The sequence below is a fragment of the Notechis scutatus genome, chromosome 3, assembly GCF_049901735.1.
Source record: "Notechis scutatus isolate UNSWTSFEM ecotype Mainland chromosome 3, rNotScu1.2, whole genome shotgun sequence".
Lineage (NCBI taxonomy): Eukaryota > Metazoa > Chordata > Lepidosauria > Squamata > Elapidae > Notechis > Notechis scutatus.
In genome coordinates, this window is record NC_142011.1 from 120877936 (window position 1) to 120896691 (window position 18756).

Genomic DNA, 18756 nt, shown 5'->3' on the forward strand with positions numbered 1-18756 from the left:
CCTCCGAACCAGTGTTGAAAAACTTGGCTGAATTTTGGTGGTAGGGTTTTTTTTTTTTTTAACGAAGAAGCAACATAGGTAATGCTCAAGTTACAACAATTTGTTTAATGACTGTTCAAAGTTACACTGAAAAATGTGACTTATGACAGGTTTTCATACTTAACGTCCTGTTGGAAGAAATATCCATCTGGGTTCAGTTCCAAGTGGGGAGAAAGGCACTGGAAACATGGAGCCTGATTGGAAAGATGGTTTAATGGTGAAGGAGAACCACCAAGCATGTGTGATTCTGGGTAGCCGACCACATGGAATGGAGAGTGAGGGTCAGACCAAAGAACTATCTGCAGAGGTAACCTTCCTTGCATATAAAAATTACTGTTTTATTATGTATTAGATTTTTTATTAATTATACTGGATTTCTGATCAACTGCTGAAATAAAGTTTTGATGGATGGATGGGTCCTTACTATATCTTCCATTGTTTAATAGATTTTCTGACACATTTTGCAGTGTACGTGCTATGGAAAGCCAATTTGTTGTTATATTTAGCTGAATGTGGCTTTAATATTTATAAGTTCTACTTATGACTAATATATGAATTATACATTCTCTATTTGTTAGGTTCATCAGTTTTGTCTGCACTTTCTGCCAGCTTTTATATGATATTTTATATGGAGCCGTGGTGGCGCAGTGGTTAGAGTGCAGTACTGCAAGTTACTCCCACTGCAATTTGGCAGTTCAAATCCCACCAGGCTCAAGGTTGACTCAGCCTTCCATTCTTCTGAGGTGGGTAAAATGATGAGGACCCAAATTGTTGGGGGAAATATGCTGGCTCTGTAAACTGCTTAGAGAGGGCTGTAAAGCACTATGAAGAGGTATATAAAGTCCAAGTGCTATTGCTATATATTCTAAGCAAGGTGTTGAAATGTAACCTAAAGGATAAGTAACAACTTTTCTTTTTGCAGCCTTCTAAATCTCAATGGTCATGCTTACTGAAAGTTTATTTTCTTTTCAGGCTGGGTATTGATGAAAACCGAAATACCTTAAAATAAAGATATCATAGTTAAAAAGCAACAAATAACAAATGTCTTTACATTTGTTTCCACCTTTCTTACATGTCTGATATTGCTTCATTTATTTTGCAGTCCTTAGCCTGCTCAGAAGTTTTAAATTTGACTGTGAAAATCTTCAGCAATCCTGTGGCCTCTGAATATCTTTGCAACAACGAGGGGTAGAATTTTCTCAGTTCAAAAGGAGATTCGAGATGGTTGGCTACATTTTATTACTTTATTAGTTTAATCTTTTCACTTTAAGCAGCTGCAAATCCTGCCTGTTTTTTTTAAACCCTCAACTGAACCCTCAGTAGAAAAGCTTCTATAATATGAAGAAAGCAAAGAACCAAACTGCAGCATAAATGTATACATTCTGTTCCAAAACCCTTGCCACATATTTGATGTAATATGTAATAAGGCTCAGGAGATAGATGGGTTTTAGTATAGATTTTCACATACCTTTTAAAAATGTTTCTCATATAATTGTGCTGTTCCAGACCTTGGTAATCCCACAACAATGACAGTGCATTTGAGAGCTGGGCTGATTTATTTCTGGCTCAGTTGCAGTATATTTGAAACCAGAATAAAGCTAGAGTTAGTTTTCCTAAGGCCGAGCAGGTCTGCTATTTGCTATAATTTCCAGCATGTCCTTTTAGTCCTGGACTTCAGGTCTTTCAAGTAGAAGGGCGGCCTGTGGTCTTTTCAGCTTTCCCTCACAGGAACCTCTAGGATTTTATTAATGGCTTAGCAAGACAAATTAACACAATTTGAAGTAATTATCTGGATGGGAAGGGAAGCTACAATTTCTTTCAGCTCCCTTTTGTGTGGGGTTCAGGGTGAGAGATATTTGTTAACATGTACCAGTTTGGGTGGAGTGATGTTTCTTTGATTGCGGTGCAAGAATATAAAGCAAGATTACAGCAGATAATCTTCAAAACTCAAACTTTCAGGAATTATGAGTAGGAACTGAATATTCCAGGAAGAAATATATTTATATGTACTTATTAAAGAAAACAAGTTTTGTGAATTTACATCTACATACATACACAATTGCTATTAGATAAAAGATAAACCCCTTCCCCCCCTATGACTTCAGTTTATTTGGCCCCATAATAATTACTGAGCAACATGTTTCAATTTGTCTCTACGTCTGTATTATTCTGCCATGGATTCTGGAAGTGGGACTGGAAATGGGATTTGATGTTCACAGATAATAAATGAAGCAAGAAAATGAATACAGTAATGCAAACTTAGTATCAGAAATAAAATGGTAAAATATATACTTCTAAATGAATCTTTCAATATGATCAATGAAATAAATAAAGAGATAATACTGAAACATTTTTATTAAATATCAGGTAATATAAATTTTCAAATTCCCATTTTCATTGGCAGAACCAAAAAGAAGAAAAAGTTGTTTTTTTAAAAAAAATTGAAGACAGCACCAATAAATCTGGACAAAGAAAAGCACCAATAATTCTGGATAGAGAAAAGCACCAATAATTTTGGACAAAGAAAAGATGATTTTGCTTATGTGGATCTAAGTAGTCCATATTTGTATTTTTAAAAAACTCTGTCAATTGTATTGAGCTTTCATTAATTTCTGTAATGGGGTTGGAAATTGAAGACACATTTTATTCAATTCCACCAGCCATTGAGTACCAAAGATTGTGTGCATGAGCATTTGAATATTCCTTTATAGTCATGAGGACTAGAAACTTGCTTTGTTTAGTGAAAACTAAAATTCTCAGTGCTGTAACTAGTATTCTATGTGTTCACATTTTCTTTCAAATCGCAAGACACCTGTTTTCTAACATTCATGTTCTGTGTAGTTCTAAATTTGCAAATAATTTCTGGTTATGCTGAATAGGCATTATAACCAGAAAAGAAGAGGGAAAAAAAATCCATGGGTTATTATGCTATTCTGGTGCTGAAATCTAATATGACAGTACCTTGTGTTGAAATACAAACAGCATACTTTTGGTATAATCAGCCATTTCTGTAACACTGATAGAACACTCTTTTTATACTTAAGAGTAAAGCATAAAATAAGAACATTTAAATATGATTGCTCATTTGACAGTGATGAATATAAAAGATCTTATTATCCAACACACACTGAAAAGGCAAAAGGAATCTTTAGGCTTTGCCCTGTTTTTCTCTGCATTCAACAAAAGCTTCAGTTAATTTTTATTTATTGGCAGTAGTGCCTCAAGCACGTTTCAATTGCTGCAATCTGTTACAGTATTTATTCTTATCGTATCTTTGTAAACAGGAACCTGCAAATGAATCATGCAATCTAGCTCTAGTATCTTCTTTACAAGGTTCCAACAAAGTGGCTGGTACAAGGCCAATAATGTTGGGGACTTTTGTGAGAGCCCCACTAACATGCTCCTCTACAACAGTGTACTTGGAATAGCTCTTGCTAATTTCCACAGGACTCACGTCACAAAAACCTGCTGGTGGATGGTTCCCAAAGTATTTATTGAGCAGGAGAAACTGAGATATAAAGAAAACTCAACCCTCAGTCTCCACCAATAGCTCTGTTATTATTCAGAGACATTCTTCTCTCATCAGCTCCTCGAAAAAATTGATTATATTTTCAAGGATCAGCTTCCTTCCTATAATATTCAACTTGGGGGAAATAAACCATGCCCTGTTTACGTTAAGCACCCCTTCTTTTGATTTACTTTAAGAACAAGGTATCCACTCAGGTCACATTGGAATACTGAAAAGGATGTGGGATATGACCTCCTCAATACACGTAGTTCTTGGCTATGTGGGATTTTTTTTTTTTTTTAACCTGGGGTCATATTGCTTGCTGAGAAGGATTCTTCAGAGCATCCCAGTCGCTCTTGAGATTCTCTTGTTTATTCAGCTCAGATGCCAGTTAAGAAGTGAAGCTCATTTTGCATTCAGAGCTATGCCTTATATTTTAGAGGTGATGCTCACAAATTAGAATTGATACAAGACCTGCAGCACTGCTTCCCATAGAAACTATGACTACAAACGCCGTGTTGGGGAACCAAGTGGCACCAGTTAAAATAATCCTTACAGAAGATATCTAGAAATATGAAAAGAAAAGACACAGTGAATGTAGTCAATTGCATTGAATGAAGAGTTGGCTTTCCGAGTATATTGAATAAATATAAATGTAGCATTTAGAATATTTTTTTTTATTTACTTGAAACTTGGAAGATAGGATATTTTAATTCACTGACCAATGTTTTTATTTAAATGGGTTATGAAAGTAAGAGAACAAAGTGTATAAATGCCTATATGTGATATAACATTACATAAGTATAATAAAAATGTTGCTAAAGAATTGTTGAAAAACATAAAACTATACTTTAGACCAGGGGTCGCCAACCTTTTGGACCTCAGGGACCACCAAACTCATAATTTTAGATCCCAGGGACCACTAACTGGTTTTGTGGGCATGGCCTAATTTGTGGATGTGGCTTGGTGGTCATGTGACTGTCTGGGCATGGCTTGTATCTAAATATAATCAATATTTATATAAATATTGAATTTTTTATAAAAAAACAGAGCAACTTTTACCCAAAATCAGGCAAAGCAGGCAGATTGAGTTGCTCACAGAATCATTCAGTGATCTATCTATCTGCCATCGGGTAGCTCAGTCTCTCAAATTTGCTTGCCATGAGTCTGCACTGAATTTGCTTGCAAGCAAACCTTCAGTTTTAAGGGAGGTTCGGCTGTGCTTAGCTAGAAAGCAAGAAATCCAACCATTTCCTGCTTCCTAGCTAATCTAAATCTCCCGGCAGAGCAGAACAGATGATGGTCGGAAAAAGGAAAAATAGCAACTTAGCAGACAAGTTTGCTGGGTAAGGAGTGAGTGGGCGGGAAGGGTTCCCGCGGGCCATGTGGGCTGAGCAGCCTTGTGTTTCTGCGCAGCCTGGATTAATTGCTTTGGGGCGGGGTGCTCTGGGCGTGAGATTTCTCTGTGGCCCACCAAAATTTTCTCATGGCCCACGGGTTGGCGACCGCTGCTTTAGACAACCATATAAGCTTCCAGACCTGTGATGTGATTGAAAATGAGTCATATGTATCTCATGACATACTGCGTCAGTATTTTGTGTGTGTGTGTGTGTGTATGTGTGTACTGTGTGTGTGTGTGTGTGTGTGTGTACTGTATAAGTATTTGTGTGTACATGTGTGCATGTATGCCCCAGTTCTCATGATATATGTACATCTCTTGATGGAAAAGATTAAAGTGCTCACATACATGAATTTATCTCTCTTTCTCCCTGAATATGCTTGAGATGCTGTTTACTTTGCTCTGTGCAGAAGTTCATCCACTTGACAAGTAAAGTAATTTTAGACTGATCTTCACAGTCTGAAATAGCTTCTTGAAGAAAGGAGAATCTCAGGATTTTTTTTTTCCTGTTGGGGAGCTCATCTCAAAATCGTCTCCATCTTTCTTCAAATAATAGAAAGATGTTCTCTAATTCCCTTTGTTTTAAACTAAATCGTTCTGCAGCTAATTACGTACATAACCTACTTTTTCCATTTTTTCCCCTATCTGAGATTCTGGTTTTGGATTTGCCCTTGAAGGTTATGATTGTACTTGAAGTCTCTAAAAGCTCTTTGCCAAGCAGTCCTCGTGGAATACTCACAATATCTATAATATTGGTTCAGCAAGATCTCTAGAACCAAATTTTAAGCAGCCCTCTTCAATCTGACCCTTTTCATATGTGTTGGGATTGCACATCTCATGATTCCCAAGTAGCATTCAAAAGATATCCTATTGAGGAAGGGCTCTTTTAAAGACAAAAATGAAATTATAGAAAACTGTTTGACTCTACCTTTTGCTTCTGGAAGAGGACAGAAGTTTATATTACAGGCTTGTGATGCAATGGGCTTCTGATGCAAGAGGCATCCGGTGGATGATCTCCCATTTGCTAGGCACTGAACAGACCTCACTTGTATGCCACCTCCACAGGTGACTGTGCACTGCAGGGTAAAACAAAGTTAATCAATATGGCTAACTACAACTGGACAGAAAGTCTTATGAAGATCTCCATATGGAAGTGGAACAACCAGTACAGGATCACAAATCTCTGCTGCGTTCACCAATGCATTTCCAGTAAGAGGTTCTGGACAGTATTCAGCTATTTGTTCACAATAAAACCTTTTCATAAGAAGCTCAATCTTATGTATGTTATCACATAGATAGGCAGATAGGTCCTGAGTGCGCAATTACTGGTTGGAGTGCCAGCTGTCTTCAAAAGTACCTGCATGGTTCAATTTCAGATATTAACATTTGCAAACCTATTAAGCTGTCACTTAATAAAACAAATATTGAACAACTAATCACATGGGTTTAAAAGAAATCTCTACAAATTAGCACACATCTAAAAGAATCCTTTTGAGGAAAAAGAAATATTCACTGAAGCAAATGCATCCATCTGTCTTAGAAAAAAAGATTAAAAGAAAAAAGATTCCTTTTCCAGAATTTCTAATTTGTCAATCATTGACAAATGTTTCCTTAGAATATTTGAATGGGAATATATGACTAAACCTAGAACCTCCTTAGATTAAACTGATTTTTCTTGATATTACTTAGTTAAAGTAATGCTACTTTTCTTTCATATGCTTACTTATTATGTCCTTCCAAGCAAATATATCATGAAACCTCAAAATGTACACTGCAGGGATCCTAAAAAAAATGAATCCCTTTTCTCTTGTGAAATCTATGTGGTTGGAATTGAGAGAAACTTTTCTCCAGTTTTCCTATATCCATTCTCCACCTAGACACAATAACCACAATCACAGTGCTCTGCAGCACACAGGTGCTTCCTCTTCTTCTAGTACAGTACTACCAAGCCAGCTATTCCATATCCCCCTTCTGCTGTATCACAGTATTATTTTACAACACACACACAAAAACACAAAATGTAGGTCACAATTTGTGAAATTCTGTAAATGAAACAGGATAATCGCACAATATATCTCGAGTCTAAAATTATCATCTTTAAGGTAATAAAGGTGATGAGGATAATGTATTGGCAGAAAGTGAAAGAGGGAAGTCAAAAGTGTTATTAAATTATATTAGTCAAGGCACAGATGTTGCCCTTCCCAAACAGATATAAGCTGCCTTAAGTATTTCCACACCAGGACTTTCAGTCCTGCTTAATTGCATTGTTTTTCTTTAATGGAATGAAATGAAAATGGAGAATCTGCACAGTGTTTAATATAAAATTAAGTTAACCTGCATGCTCTTCTCCATGGCAGGATTATTTTGTAATGCTTATTTGTGTAAATTTATTCCTGGGTAATAAAAGGGTAATGTTTGAAGCCTCAGACAGATTTAAAGTTTCTTATTGATCCAGTCTAAAGGAGTAGTGTTTTCTGTGCGATCTGTGTTAAGGAGAATTCTTTAGATCAAATAATCTATTATTTCACAGAGAAGGGGAATTATTTAATTATTTAATTAACTTTGCTCATTCTACTGCAACAACTTTCAAGAAAACATGGGGTGCAACGATTCCTATGAGCCCTGAATAACAAAATAAAAGTCAGCAGCTTTGAGCCAAACCTGTCATTGTATGAGGTGAAGCTAAATCTCATATCAGACCAAAGTCAAGAGGTTGGGGGATGATTCAATTCTTTAGAAAGCCATCTGTTGAGTTGATAAACAGCCAACTACATTTTTAAAAAACAATAAATCCAAGATTGGGAAGTAAAGGAAGGGAGAAAGATGGAATCAAATTACTGACAGTTCTTATTTTTTAATAATGAAAAATTGTTCAATGGGTCTTCTAATCAGAATTCTTCAAATGAATAAATTGCTCAAAAGAATGCTAAATGTATCTCATCTCACATCTCATAATGAAGAAGATTTAGGAACAATGTCTAAATCTAAAGGTTCATCATAGTTAAACCAACCTCCTAGCAATTCAGTTCCATCCCTTCAGTGATCCTAAGCAAGATGACTTGAGGAAAAGCAACATTTCCGCTCTACATCCAGTGATCTTCCAATACCAGAGATATACCAGAGGGTGTTGGTATGGTGGTCCCTGTCATGGGCTGAGAAACGTGTCTCCTCTCTGTAATCCATCAGTATTGCCCACTTACAGTAAGTAAGGAAATGGGAAGATTCTTTTATATGGGAGTCTATCTTCCTTCGCATAATGCCTCCCCAATTTGTTTGCTCAAAATGTTAGAAGGTTTAATAGTACTGGAGCAACTATAGCTGCAAATAGCATATAATTCTGGTCAGAGTTAACAATGTTGCAAGCATAAATAAAGTGAAATAATAAAACAAAATTTACAGATAATCCTCAATTTATGACTGTTTACTTGATGATTCAAAATTACAGTGGCCACAAAAAAAGTGTTTTATGGTTTGTACTTGCACTTTACCGGTTCTGCCTGGTTCTGCTGAGCCGGTAGCAGCGCTGAGCAGTGGAGACCAAACCGGTTCTCTCTGCTGTTCTGCTGTTGGGTCCACCCACCTGGGCTCCCATACTCACCTTTATCCTCTGCTTTTGAAGCGCAGCTGCTTTGCATGGCACAGAAGAGTGCTGCACGGCAGCTGCTGAAGTGACCGGGATCATGCAGGCTTGCAGGAGGTGAATTAGAATGCCTCTACATCTGCGCAAAGTACACATTTGGTGTGCGCACGCACGCAAAGTGTGTGCACGCGTGCAAAGCACGCCCACCAAGCCAGGGCCACCGAACCGATGGTAAAAATATTTGAATCCCACCACTGGGTAACAGGATTGTAATTTGAGTGCTTGGTGATTAGATTGCATTTACAAATGGTTGCAGAATCCTGTGATCATGCGATAGCAATTTGCAACCTTTAAAAAAAAAAGTCTATTGGGAAGCTGGATTTGCTTTATGACCACATCAGTGCTTAATGACTGAGGTGATTTGCTTTGTGATTGCCAAAATAATAATAATCATAAAATCGAGTTTGGTCATGTGATGACCACAGTTACAACTGCACCAAATTCTGGTTCTAATTGTGGTTGTAAGCCAAGTATTATTTATATAGTATAACCAAAACAGAATCTAAAAGAATCTGGTTTTAATATTGCCGCACCTGTTGCCTTGAAACTGGACACTCTTTATCCTCCAGAATTACATATTGCTCCTATAAAGGAAATCCTATACTTTGATACCCCACCTCCACAAAAAGAGAAAATATTAGAATAATTTCTGGTGGCCTCAGACTGATTTAATTCATGTGTTTACCTTGATTCAATCCTAATTAAATAGGTTTTTCTCCCCAAAGTGCAAATGAATCCCATACTGAATCTTGGAATCAGAACTTACCCCTAAAAGCCAAGCTAAGAATAACAAAACAAATATAACTTATCTTTGTATTGTTCTTAATTTTTCTTTTAAAGAATACTGGAATAAGGCTCAATATTGTCTCATACTTGGCAGATATCTTACAAATATGACTCGGTCTCCTTTATTGCAAATAAGAATGAAACCCAATGAAACATTTGGCCGACTGAGGGAAAGCCAAGATTGTAGTCCCCCTCTTATATCTGACAATAGTTTAAATGTAATTTGAACATCCCATAGTAGATTGAACATTTGAATAGCCTTCCTGTGAATGAAAATTTTCATCTTTGCTTGATGCTTGGCAGCTTTGAAGCCCAATAGTTTAAATAGCTGCCAATTCTAGCTTGAAAGTAAATAAATCTTACCTTAACTTACAAAGGCAAATGCTATATATCATAATGTTGAAAAAATGATTTGGATCATTAGCTATACAAACTATTCAAAGAAAAAATATTCACTAATACCATGTAAAATAACTAAATTAGCTGAATTGCCAAGAGGAAATGTTTCACTTAAAGGCACATGATTCTCCAGAGCCCTTAACAGCATTTTGCCTACACCATATAGGAAAGGGTGTTGCATCTTATTCTATTTCATATATAAAAAAAAATGGTGAATGAAAGTGATGACAGTTCTTGGGAAAAGCGACATTTATTAGATTTTGATCTGCACTCCAGCATTGAATATCTAACGGAACAGATTCGAATGAGCTCCCTCCAGTGGATAATAGCCATCACCAGGCTATGCTTCCCTCTCAGTTTGAGCCTGCCCCTCAGGTAACCTTAAGCTAAATCAGAGGGATCCAAACATTGGGATTCACAGACTGGTGACACGCACAACTCCAACTGGTTTGTGGGAGGACTGCTCCTTCCATCTGCCCACAGGACCATTTCTATTTCTACTTAATATCCCCAGGAAACTACCCCACTGCTACTTTTAGGTCCAACTAGCAACATTGTCCTCCTGGAATACTTGTGGCTATTTCTACCAATCACATTTTTGCTGAGTTTATGCAAGGAATAAAATCTAGGGAAACAAGAGATCCTTCACCCTCCTTTCTCTACCCTTTATCTCTGCACGCCAGCAACCTCTAATAGCTGGAGCTTGAATTGAATCCAGAGTAAATTCAGTTTGAGCAAGTTTTAGGATTTTTCTTTAAGCCTCCTGCTTCTCTACGCATATTCTGTATAGCTCAGTGGGAAAGATGATGCTACATGTAACATAGTTGATGGTATCTTTACAACATTATTGTTATATGTTAGACTCTTAATGCTTTATATTTTAAATGGCTGTGGCGAAAGAAAGCAAAGATAATACCATCATAGGTAGGTTCCTTGATTGCAATCCCAAAACATTTGGAACACTGCTTGAACACCATCTACGTTGACAAAATCACCAGTCAATTGCAAAAGTCAGCTTTACTCGCTTACTTGCAACGATATCTTTAACAGACTCAAACAATATCTGCCTATCCCAGGTCCATGGGAAAGAATTGCTAGGTAGTTAAAAATGCCAAATCTAGTCTAAACATCTGGCTGACTCTGTGACAAACTGTAATAATAATTAACTTAATCTGAAGAAGCAGTAGTCTTCCTCAAATATTGCAGCAGCACACAATTGCCTAACAGCATCCAAAATATAGCCCCAAATATCCCCTCTTCAACTATTTGTCTGCAGTGAGTTTAGGACAAATGCTAAAATCCAACTTCCCTTGCAAGCAAATAGCAAGTAATTAATTCAGTTAAGCTGCCTGTGTTGATTTTATTTAGAATTCTGTTTATATAATTGATACTTTACTGTACTTTATTATATGCCCCCTTTCTCAGTAACCCCTTTTATACAAGTTGATTTGGCTAAAAAGTAAAATTCTAATGGAAAATTTCCGCATCGGTTTTCCCACATGCAAAGTACAAGATTTGTTTAGTTGTTACTTTTTCTTGAAGTGGGCTGAAGGGAGAAATCTTTGGTAGAAGGGATAAGAAGTCTGCAGTCAGGCAGTAAAGAATCTGTCCAAAGGTTTAGCCTGATGGGACAGCATCCTATAAATACCTTAGCAGAATTGTTGCCAGTGAAATTTCAAGTCAACCTTTCCTGGTCTTTTCATTATTCACTTTGGTAACATATTGAGTCATCAACATGCCACCTGGAGCCCTGAAGTAGGGCTTGCCACCAGTAGTCTCCAGGCTGAAAAAGGTCAACAATTTATGTACCATATCATCCTGACCAGGATGGCAGAATTGTAATCCAGTTCAGTTAGAGGATAATAGTTAAAGAAAATGTCTCCTGCTCCCCAACTGATGAATCAGATGTCTCCTGACATTTACAGTCTTAGCATATATTAATTCTTCTTCTTCTTCTTCTTCTTCTTCTTCTTCTTCTTCTTCTTCTTCTTCTTCTTCTTCTTCTTCTTCTTCTTCTTCTTCTTCTTCTTCTTATTATTATTATTATTATTATTATTATTATTATTATTATTATTATTATTATTATTATTATTATTATTATTATTATTATTATTATTATTTCTTTTATTATTTCTTTTATTCATTAAACATGAAACTCAGTCACCCGAACATTCAAAAATGCATCACAAATACCATTGATTGGTGTTAATGGTTGATACGGGTTGCTGCCAGCATTCTAGATATCAACCAAGTACCTTCTTAAGGTGTACGATGTTCTGAGTAGCACACTGGTGTTATTGCAGGAAGCAGCAATTTCTTGATGTGTTTTGTAAAATTCTTGGACATGGTACCAAGTGCCCCGATAACAATGGGTATCACTGTTACATGTTTCATCCATAATTGAGTAATTTCGATGGCCAGGCTGTGATATTTTGTGATTTTTTCCAGTTCTTTTTTTTAACTCTAGCATAGCAATATCAATAAATTGCATGCTTTGGCCCTCGACAACTGTAATAACTGGCATGTTGTGTTCCAAGTAGTGATCCGTCTGTATTCGACAAGATCTTCACTGTCTCATTCTCAACAACCTTTTCCACTTTATGTTCCCATGACCTTTCGGATACAGGTAGGGTGTATTTTTTACATAATGACTAATTTAGCAACTTGATCATGTCTGGCTTTGTAGTCAGTTTGTGCGATTTTGCTGCACTCACATATTAAGTGTAAAACAGTTTCAACTTTGTCATTGCAAAGTCAGCAGTTTGGATTGTCAGTGGATTTTTGTATCTTTGCTTTCATGGCATAAGTTTGTAGTGCTGGCTCTTGAGCAGCAAGTATTATGATTATTGATCATTGCATAGTCAGCCAGATGTTCGGACTGGGTTTGGCATTTGTTATCTATTGAGTCCTTACCAAGGACCTGAGATAGACAGATCTGGGTTTGATGGTATTACAGATATTGTCTCAGGATGGAAGCCATTCCAAGTAAAGCCGCAATTGACTGATGGTGAATTTGTCAATGCCAATGGTGTTCAAGTGGTGCTCCAGTTGTTTTGGGATTATACCCAAGGCACCTATTACTATTAGTACCACCCTTGCTTGCCTGTGCATAGTCATTCTGTTTCTATTTGTAAGTCTTTGTATTTTGTTATCTTCTCCAGTTCTTTCTCTTCTATTCTGCTGTCTCCAGGCAGTGCCACATCCACTATGCAAACTTTTTTTGTCTTTCTTATGGACAATTATTCAGTCTGTGGTGTTATGTGACAGATGCATTGTTGTAATTTTTGTTATTGTTATTTATATACCCTGACTCTGAATTTGGAAATTATACAACATTGCCAATGGTTTTTAGTAAACTTCTACTTCATGAATTGTGGATGTTGTGGACTTCTGCCTATTTCTGCCCATGCTCCATTTCATTTGAACTATATGATTATGAAGGAACTATAGGTTTATGAAGAATATATTTGCGCTACAGGTATGAATCTAGGACATTGGAACCATTGAAAGAAAAAATGATAAATGTGACTTAGCATGAAACTTAAAATATTTCAGAGTTACCTATATCCTTTACCTGAGACCAAGAGGAGGAAAACCAGCTGCCTTGATTTATTGATAAATATGCAGAGTACATGTAACAAGGATGTAGGATGCAAACTTTTTCCATCTCTATGTTTGGTTTCTGAAGATAAGAACATTTTTTAGCAGCAAGTTCTCGATACTTTCCAGAAATATATTTTTCAGCACAGTTCAGTGTTCTTCTCTGTATTCCCTTTCCACATGTCACAGAGCACTGAAAAGAGAATTTAATAACAACAATTAGGGAAAAGCAAGATAGTCCCTTGTTTCATTCCATGTCAAGCATTGTGCCTTTTCAAGTCAATATAAATTTTATTTTATTTTGACTTTGATCAGACATATGGGCAACCTGAGAGTGATTCCAAATTCAATAGGTTACTTTTCAATTCACTTAACTGGAGTTATCTATTCCAAACAACACATCCTCTTCTAATATATTTCATTCCAGCTGTTCATCCTTTGTTCTTTTTCAATTCTACAGCCATTATATACGGGTCATAGTAACTGGCACTTTTTCTTTCTCACGCGAGTCTCAGTAGAGGTAAAACCAAGTTCCAAACACAGGAGGATAATGGGCGTACAACAAAGATTATAGAGCAAGTTTCTTAAAACTTTGGATTGTATCGTTTCCAGAGTTCAATTCTTTTTAGAGGCAGAGTTGTGGTTCATATAATAGGAAGCTAAGCAGTGGTGGGATTCATTTCTTTTTACTACTGATTCTGTGAGTGTGGCTTGGTGAGTGTGGCAGGGGAAGGATACTGTAAAATCTTCAGTCAGAGGTGGTATTTACTGGTTTTCACTACTGGTTCTCCATAACTGGTCAGAATCTGCAGAATACCACCTCTGAAGCTAAGCACCTTGCTCTAAATAGTTTGGCAGCAGCTGGAAGCAAACTGTTACTATTACATCTGGTGAAGTTTATCATATTTGAAGACTTCTGAGCATGTATTGAATTGGCATTTGCTTAATATTGTTATACAGTGGGCAAAGTAGATTCCTAAGTACAGCTAGTCCCCAGTTTAAGAATGAGATCCATTCCCAAGGTCTGTCCTTATGTCAAATTTGTATATAAGCAGGAACAGTATTATACCACAAGGTTGTGTAATCAGCTTGAACCATTGTGTATTTAACAAATTTTGCTACAATAGGCTCTGTTTTAACTGGGTCATTCTGAACCAGGGTATTCTTAACCTGGGGATAGGCTATGTTTAAATACCTTAGACCAGCTGTCCCCAAGCTTTATGGCTTGGCAGCCCAACTGGGGTGTGGGGAGAGGGGAACCAGACCACTGCTCGTGCAAGTTGAGTTGCACATGTATATGCTGGCCCACTATTTGCGCAAGTCAAACTGTGTATGTGCATGTATGTGCCAACCAGCCGCTCGCGCAATCTGGTAGTGGGTTGCAGCCCGGCGGTTGAGGAGCCCTGCCTTAGACTGTTGCTTTTACATGCTATTGATGTTCCAGTTATAATGACCGTTTGCTCGGTATACAGGACAAGTTTGGTTTGGAATATTTTTTTTCTTTTTTTCATTGCAACAAAATGTTGGAATAACAAGCAAGCTTCACTGGAAGTTAGTGAAAAGATTCAAGGAACGTTGACACATAGTGAGATGGAAATAAGAATGTTGTTTAGCATTAATGGGTAAAACTCTCCCTTGGACAGGGTTTTCAGGATGTTAAAATTAAACAAATATGAGACAAAAATACATTCTTGTTCTAATAGAAGAGAATATGCATACCTCAGGATTGAACTGTTACCTACTTGAGTAATGAAATTTCTGCAAGAAACAACCAAGTTCAAGAACACCAAGGACTCCATAGTTATCTTCTCATGAATGGAAGAGATTGTATATGTGTATTTTTTTACGGTAAAAAAAGTTTTCTCACCTCAGTCCATGCAGACACAAACCACTGAAGTTTCTTATTTTTATAGCATCGTTTCATGAGGCAGGTTTCTTGCATCTTTGGTTTCAGTTCTGCGGCACAAGCAACATCGGGTAGAATTTGATCCCAGCGAGAGGAAGAGAAGCTTTTGCACAAAATGGTTCTTTTCCTCCAGCCTTTCCCACAAGTTCGAGAGCACTAGTAGTGTAGAATGGACAAAGAACATGATAGCAAAATGTTTCTCAAAAATAAGAGAAAAGAATTTGAAGTAAATAAAATATGTAGCAGTTTGGGGTGTCTTATATACTTTGCTTTTTCCAGCAGAATATTCTTACGTTCTCATAATATGTAGAATAGAATTGAAGAAGAATAAAATGCCCATTTAGTCCAGCATCATATGGAAGGAAAGTTTGCAAGCATGGCATCAGAACAACAAACCTTCTGCATTATTTCTAAATTCATATTACAGCATATAAATATAAATGATACTAATTCTTATTTCTTAGTCTGATTTCTTTTAAACTGAAAAATGCTTACTTTAAATAATTAAAAAAAAACATACTGGAATTAAATTCGCCATATTAAATTGATCATAGCAGAGTATAGGTGCATTTCTATCTAAAGTGTATTATATTTTAATTGCTGTTAAAAGTTGCAGGTGATTTAGATACGTGTAATATCTGATGACAAGCTACATTTCCAGTAATGAATTCTGATATAACTTTCCCTGAGCTGTCTTTCTCGTACCAGGTGAGAGGGAAAGACCCCTCTTTGCCCACTTCCAGCAGACTGGTATTCAACTCTACCAAAGTGTGACTGGTTATCAATTACGATATAATGAGTTTCAGAAGGTCTATTACAAATTCTATCCAAGAAATCAAAGTTACCCTGAAATACATGTAGTTATTTATTCATGTGTTGGATGTAATTCTGAAGTTTACAAGTGTGAATTTAATGTACCTCAGACCATGGCCCGGTGCTCCATGTAGGTGGACATCTTTGCGTGTTACATAGTTCCCTGGTGACTGGGGCAGGGATTTGACAAAGGGAGTCTGATACCCTTTCTGGATCGTATTGAATTTTTTGCATGCAGTGAACATCCCGAAACCTCTCTCCTCCTCCACAAGTCAAGCTGCACCCACTCCAGTTCCCAACAGACCAGCTAGAAGAGGGTTAAAAAAAAAACACACACACAGAGTTTGCAACTTGCAGATCTGAGCTCGTCTAACCCAGTATAAGGAGAATTTGATTTATTTGTAGGGAATCACACTTGTACCACAGCTTTTCTCCAAACATTTAAGAGCTCTATTTATGGCCACAATTGAGCCCCAAATTTCTCTTGCTGAGCAAGGCACTTGTTAAGGGAGTTTTGAACCTTTCTTGCCACAGTGACTCACTGCAGTAGTTGAGTTAATAATATAGCTATTAAGTGAATCTGGCTTTCCCATTGATTTTGCTGGACAGAAAGTTGCAAAAGATGATCCCATGATGCTGGGGTACTGCATCTGACATAAATACATGCCATCATCCAAATTTTGATCACATAACCATGGGGATGCTGCAGTGGTTGAGGTGATAAGTCACTGTTTTCAGTGCTGTTATAACTTTGAACACTCACTAAAGAAACTATTGTTAAGTCAACGACTACCTGTATTTTATTTTCTCCTTATGATAAGAGAGTAAGCAAAAGACCCCCACGTTCAGTATATTCCATAAGTTCATGAAACCTCAGGTGTTATTTCAGATTGTTTTTAAATTTCCATTGTTTTAATACTCAGTCACATCATATAATTTGGAGAGTGGGGAAAAAGAGAAATGAAAAAGAAGAAAAGAAAGAAAAGAATACAGCAGATACAGATTATTACTCTTTAATGATGGAAATATGTCACGTTTCTAAACATAAATCTGACATTCTGAAATGTATTATGTAAATTAATATATGGCAATAGTGAAATCAATGTAATTCGATTTAAATCATTTGTTTTGTCCCTACCAATTTTTAAATGTTGATTTTGGGGGGCAAGCAGGAAACTTTTGACAATAATTATAGTATAATACCAATCACAATATGTGAAGATACTTTACCACAACGAACAGCAATGTGTACATAATTAAGAGCATGATATAAGAGCCAGACATCCTTGAGACAGTTCCTTCTTATATATGAACTCAGTGGATGATTACATGCTCTGAAAGGATTACATGTCACTGAAAGGATGCCTCAGCAGATGGCAGCAAATGGCTAACCTGGACTAATCTGAAAGCTAAGCAGGGTTGGACCTGATAAGTATGTGAGTGGAAGATTACCAGAAAATGCAAAGTTTGTAGGTTATACTGGGAGTTTGAAAATACAATTCCAGAAAAGACAATAGCAAAACCCTTCTGTATTGCTTTCAAGAAAATCAGAAGACTGTCTCCATGCAACCATCCAAAGCTAGGCTTGACTTGAAGGAGATTGTATCTCCTAACTGGAAAAAAAAACCCAAGGCATTTCTCTTCCTCACATCTATAATATTTCTTAAAATATGAAATATTGTTGCTTTTCTATTAGTGATTTCAAATACAACATCATAGAAACAAAATACAGATTATATTGTTTATGCCTCATCCTAATCTTGCTATAGGAGAAATACAGATAGTCATTATGACCACAATTGAACCCAATATTTCTTTTGCTAAGGAAGGCATTTGTTAAGTGAGTTTTGTCCCATTTTATGACCGTTCTTGACACAACTATTAAGTGAATCACTGCGGTTGTTAAATTAGTAGCACGGTTAAGTGAATCTGGCTTCCCCATTTACTTTGCTTATCAAAATGTCGCAAAAAGTGATCACATGACCCTGGGACACGGCAACCATAATAAATATGACCTGCTGCCAAGCATCCAAATTTTGATCATGTGACCATGGGGATGCTGCAACAGTCGAAAGTGTGAAAAATGGTCATAAGTCACTTTTTTCAGTGCTGTAACTTTGAATGGTTTACTAAATGAACTGTTGTAAATTGAGGACTACCTGTAATTCAGTGCTGACAGAGCTTTCACCATATATTGGTAAGTAAATTTACCAGGGTTCAGACTTGTTTTGCTACCTATAATAGTCTCATCCATGTTTTGCTTTTGCTGCTGTATAAAGGAATGAATATGCAATTGCAGGGGAAAAAAATAGAAGATACACTTTTGTCACATTTTCCCCAGTTCTTCTGTTTGAACAGATGTTTAACTTACTGACCTTAGGGGCAGGTTTCAGACTCCTCCAGGAATCTGCTTATGCTCTTTTCCCTTTTCCCAAGTTACTGCCCAATATCAAACCTTGGCATGGAAAAGACGGGGGTTGATGACAGGTGATTGGCAAAGAGCATGGAAAGACAGACTCCTGGAACAGTAACCCAAGCCCTCAGTTAGTGATCTAAAACATTCCCATCAACATTTTTAGATTCTTCACAATTCCTTTTTAATTTTAACAATTCAGTTCATTTGTACCCTATAATAACTTGATAAAACATGTGAAGGCTCTATTAAT

The 18756-nt window shown here is 36.8% G+C and overlaps 1 protein-coding gene across 1 annotated transcript in view; it reads right to left on the reverse strand.

Annotated features, from left to right (window-relative positions):
• Window positions 1–2477: 2477 nt before the first annotated feature.
• Window positions 2478–18756, reverse strand: part of ADAMTS16 (ADAM metallopeptidase with thrombospondin type 1 motif 16) — a 79553-nt gene continuing 63274 nt past the window's right edge. Inside the window, exons 19-23 of the mRNA XM_026672512.2 lie at window positions 16196–16397; window positions 15239–15433; window positions 13346–13564; window positions 5875–6022; window positions 2478–4112 (exon numbers count right to left, since the gene is read on the reverse strand). Coding sequence (XP_026528297.2) covers window positions 3997–4112; window positions 5875–6022; window positions 13346–13564; window positions 15239–15433; window positions 16196–16397 — 880 coding nt within the window. The 3' untranslated portion in view covers window positions 2478–3996. The remainder of the gene's footprint in view (window positions 4113–5874; window positions 6023–13345; window positions 13565–15238; window positions 15434–16195; window positions 16398–18756) is intronic.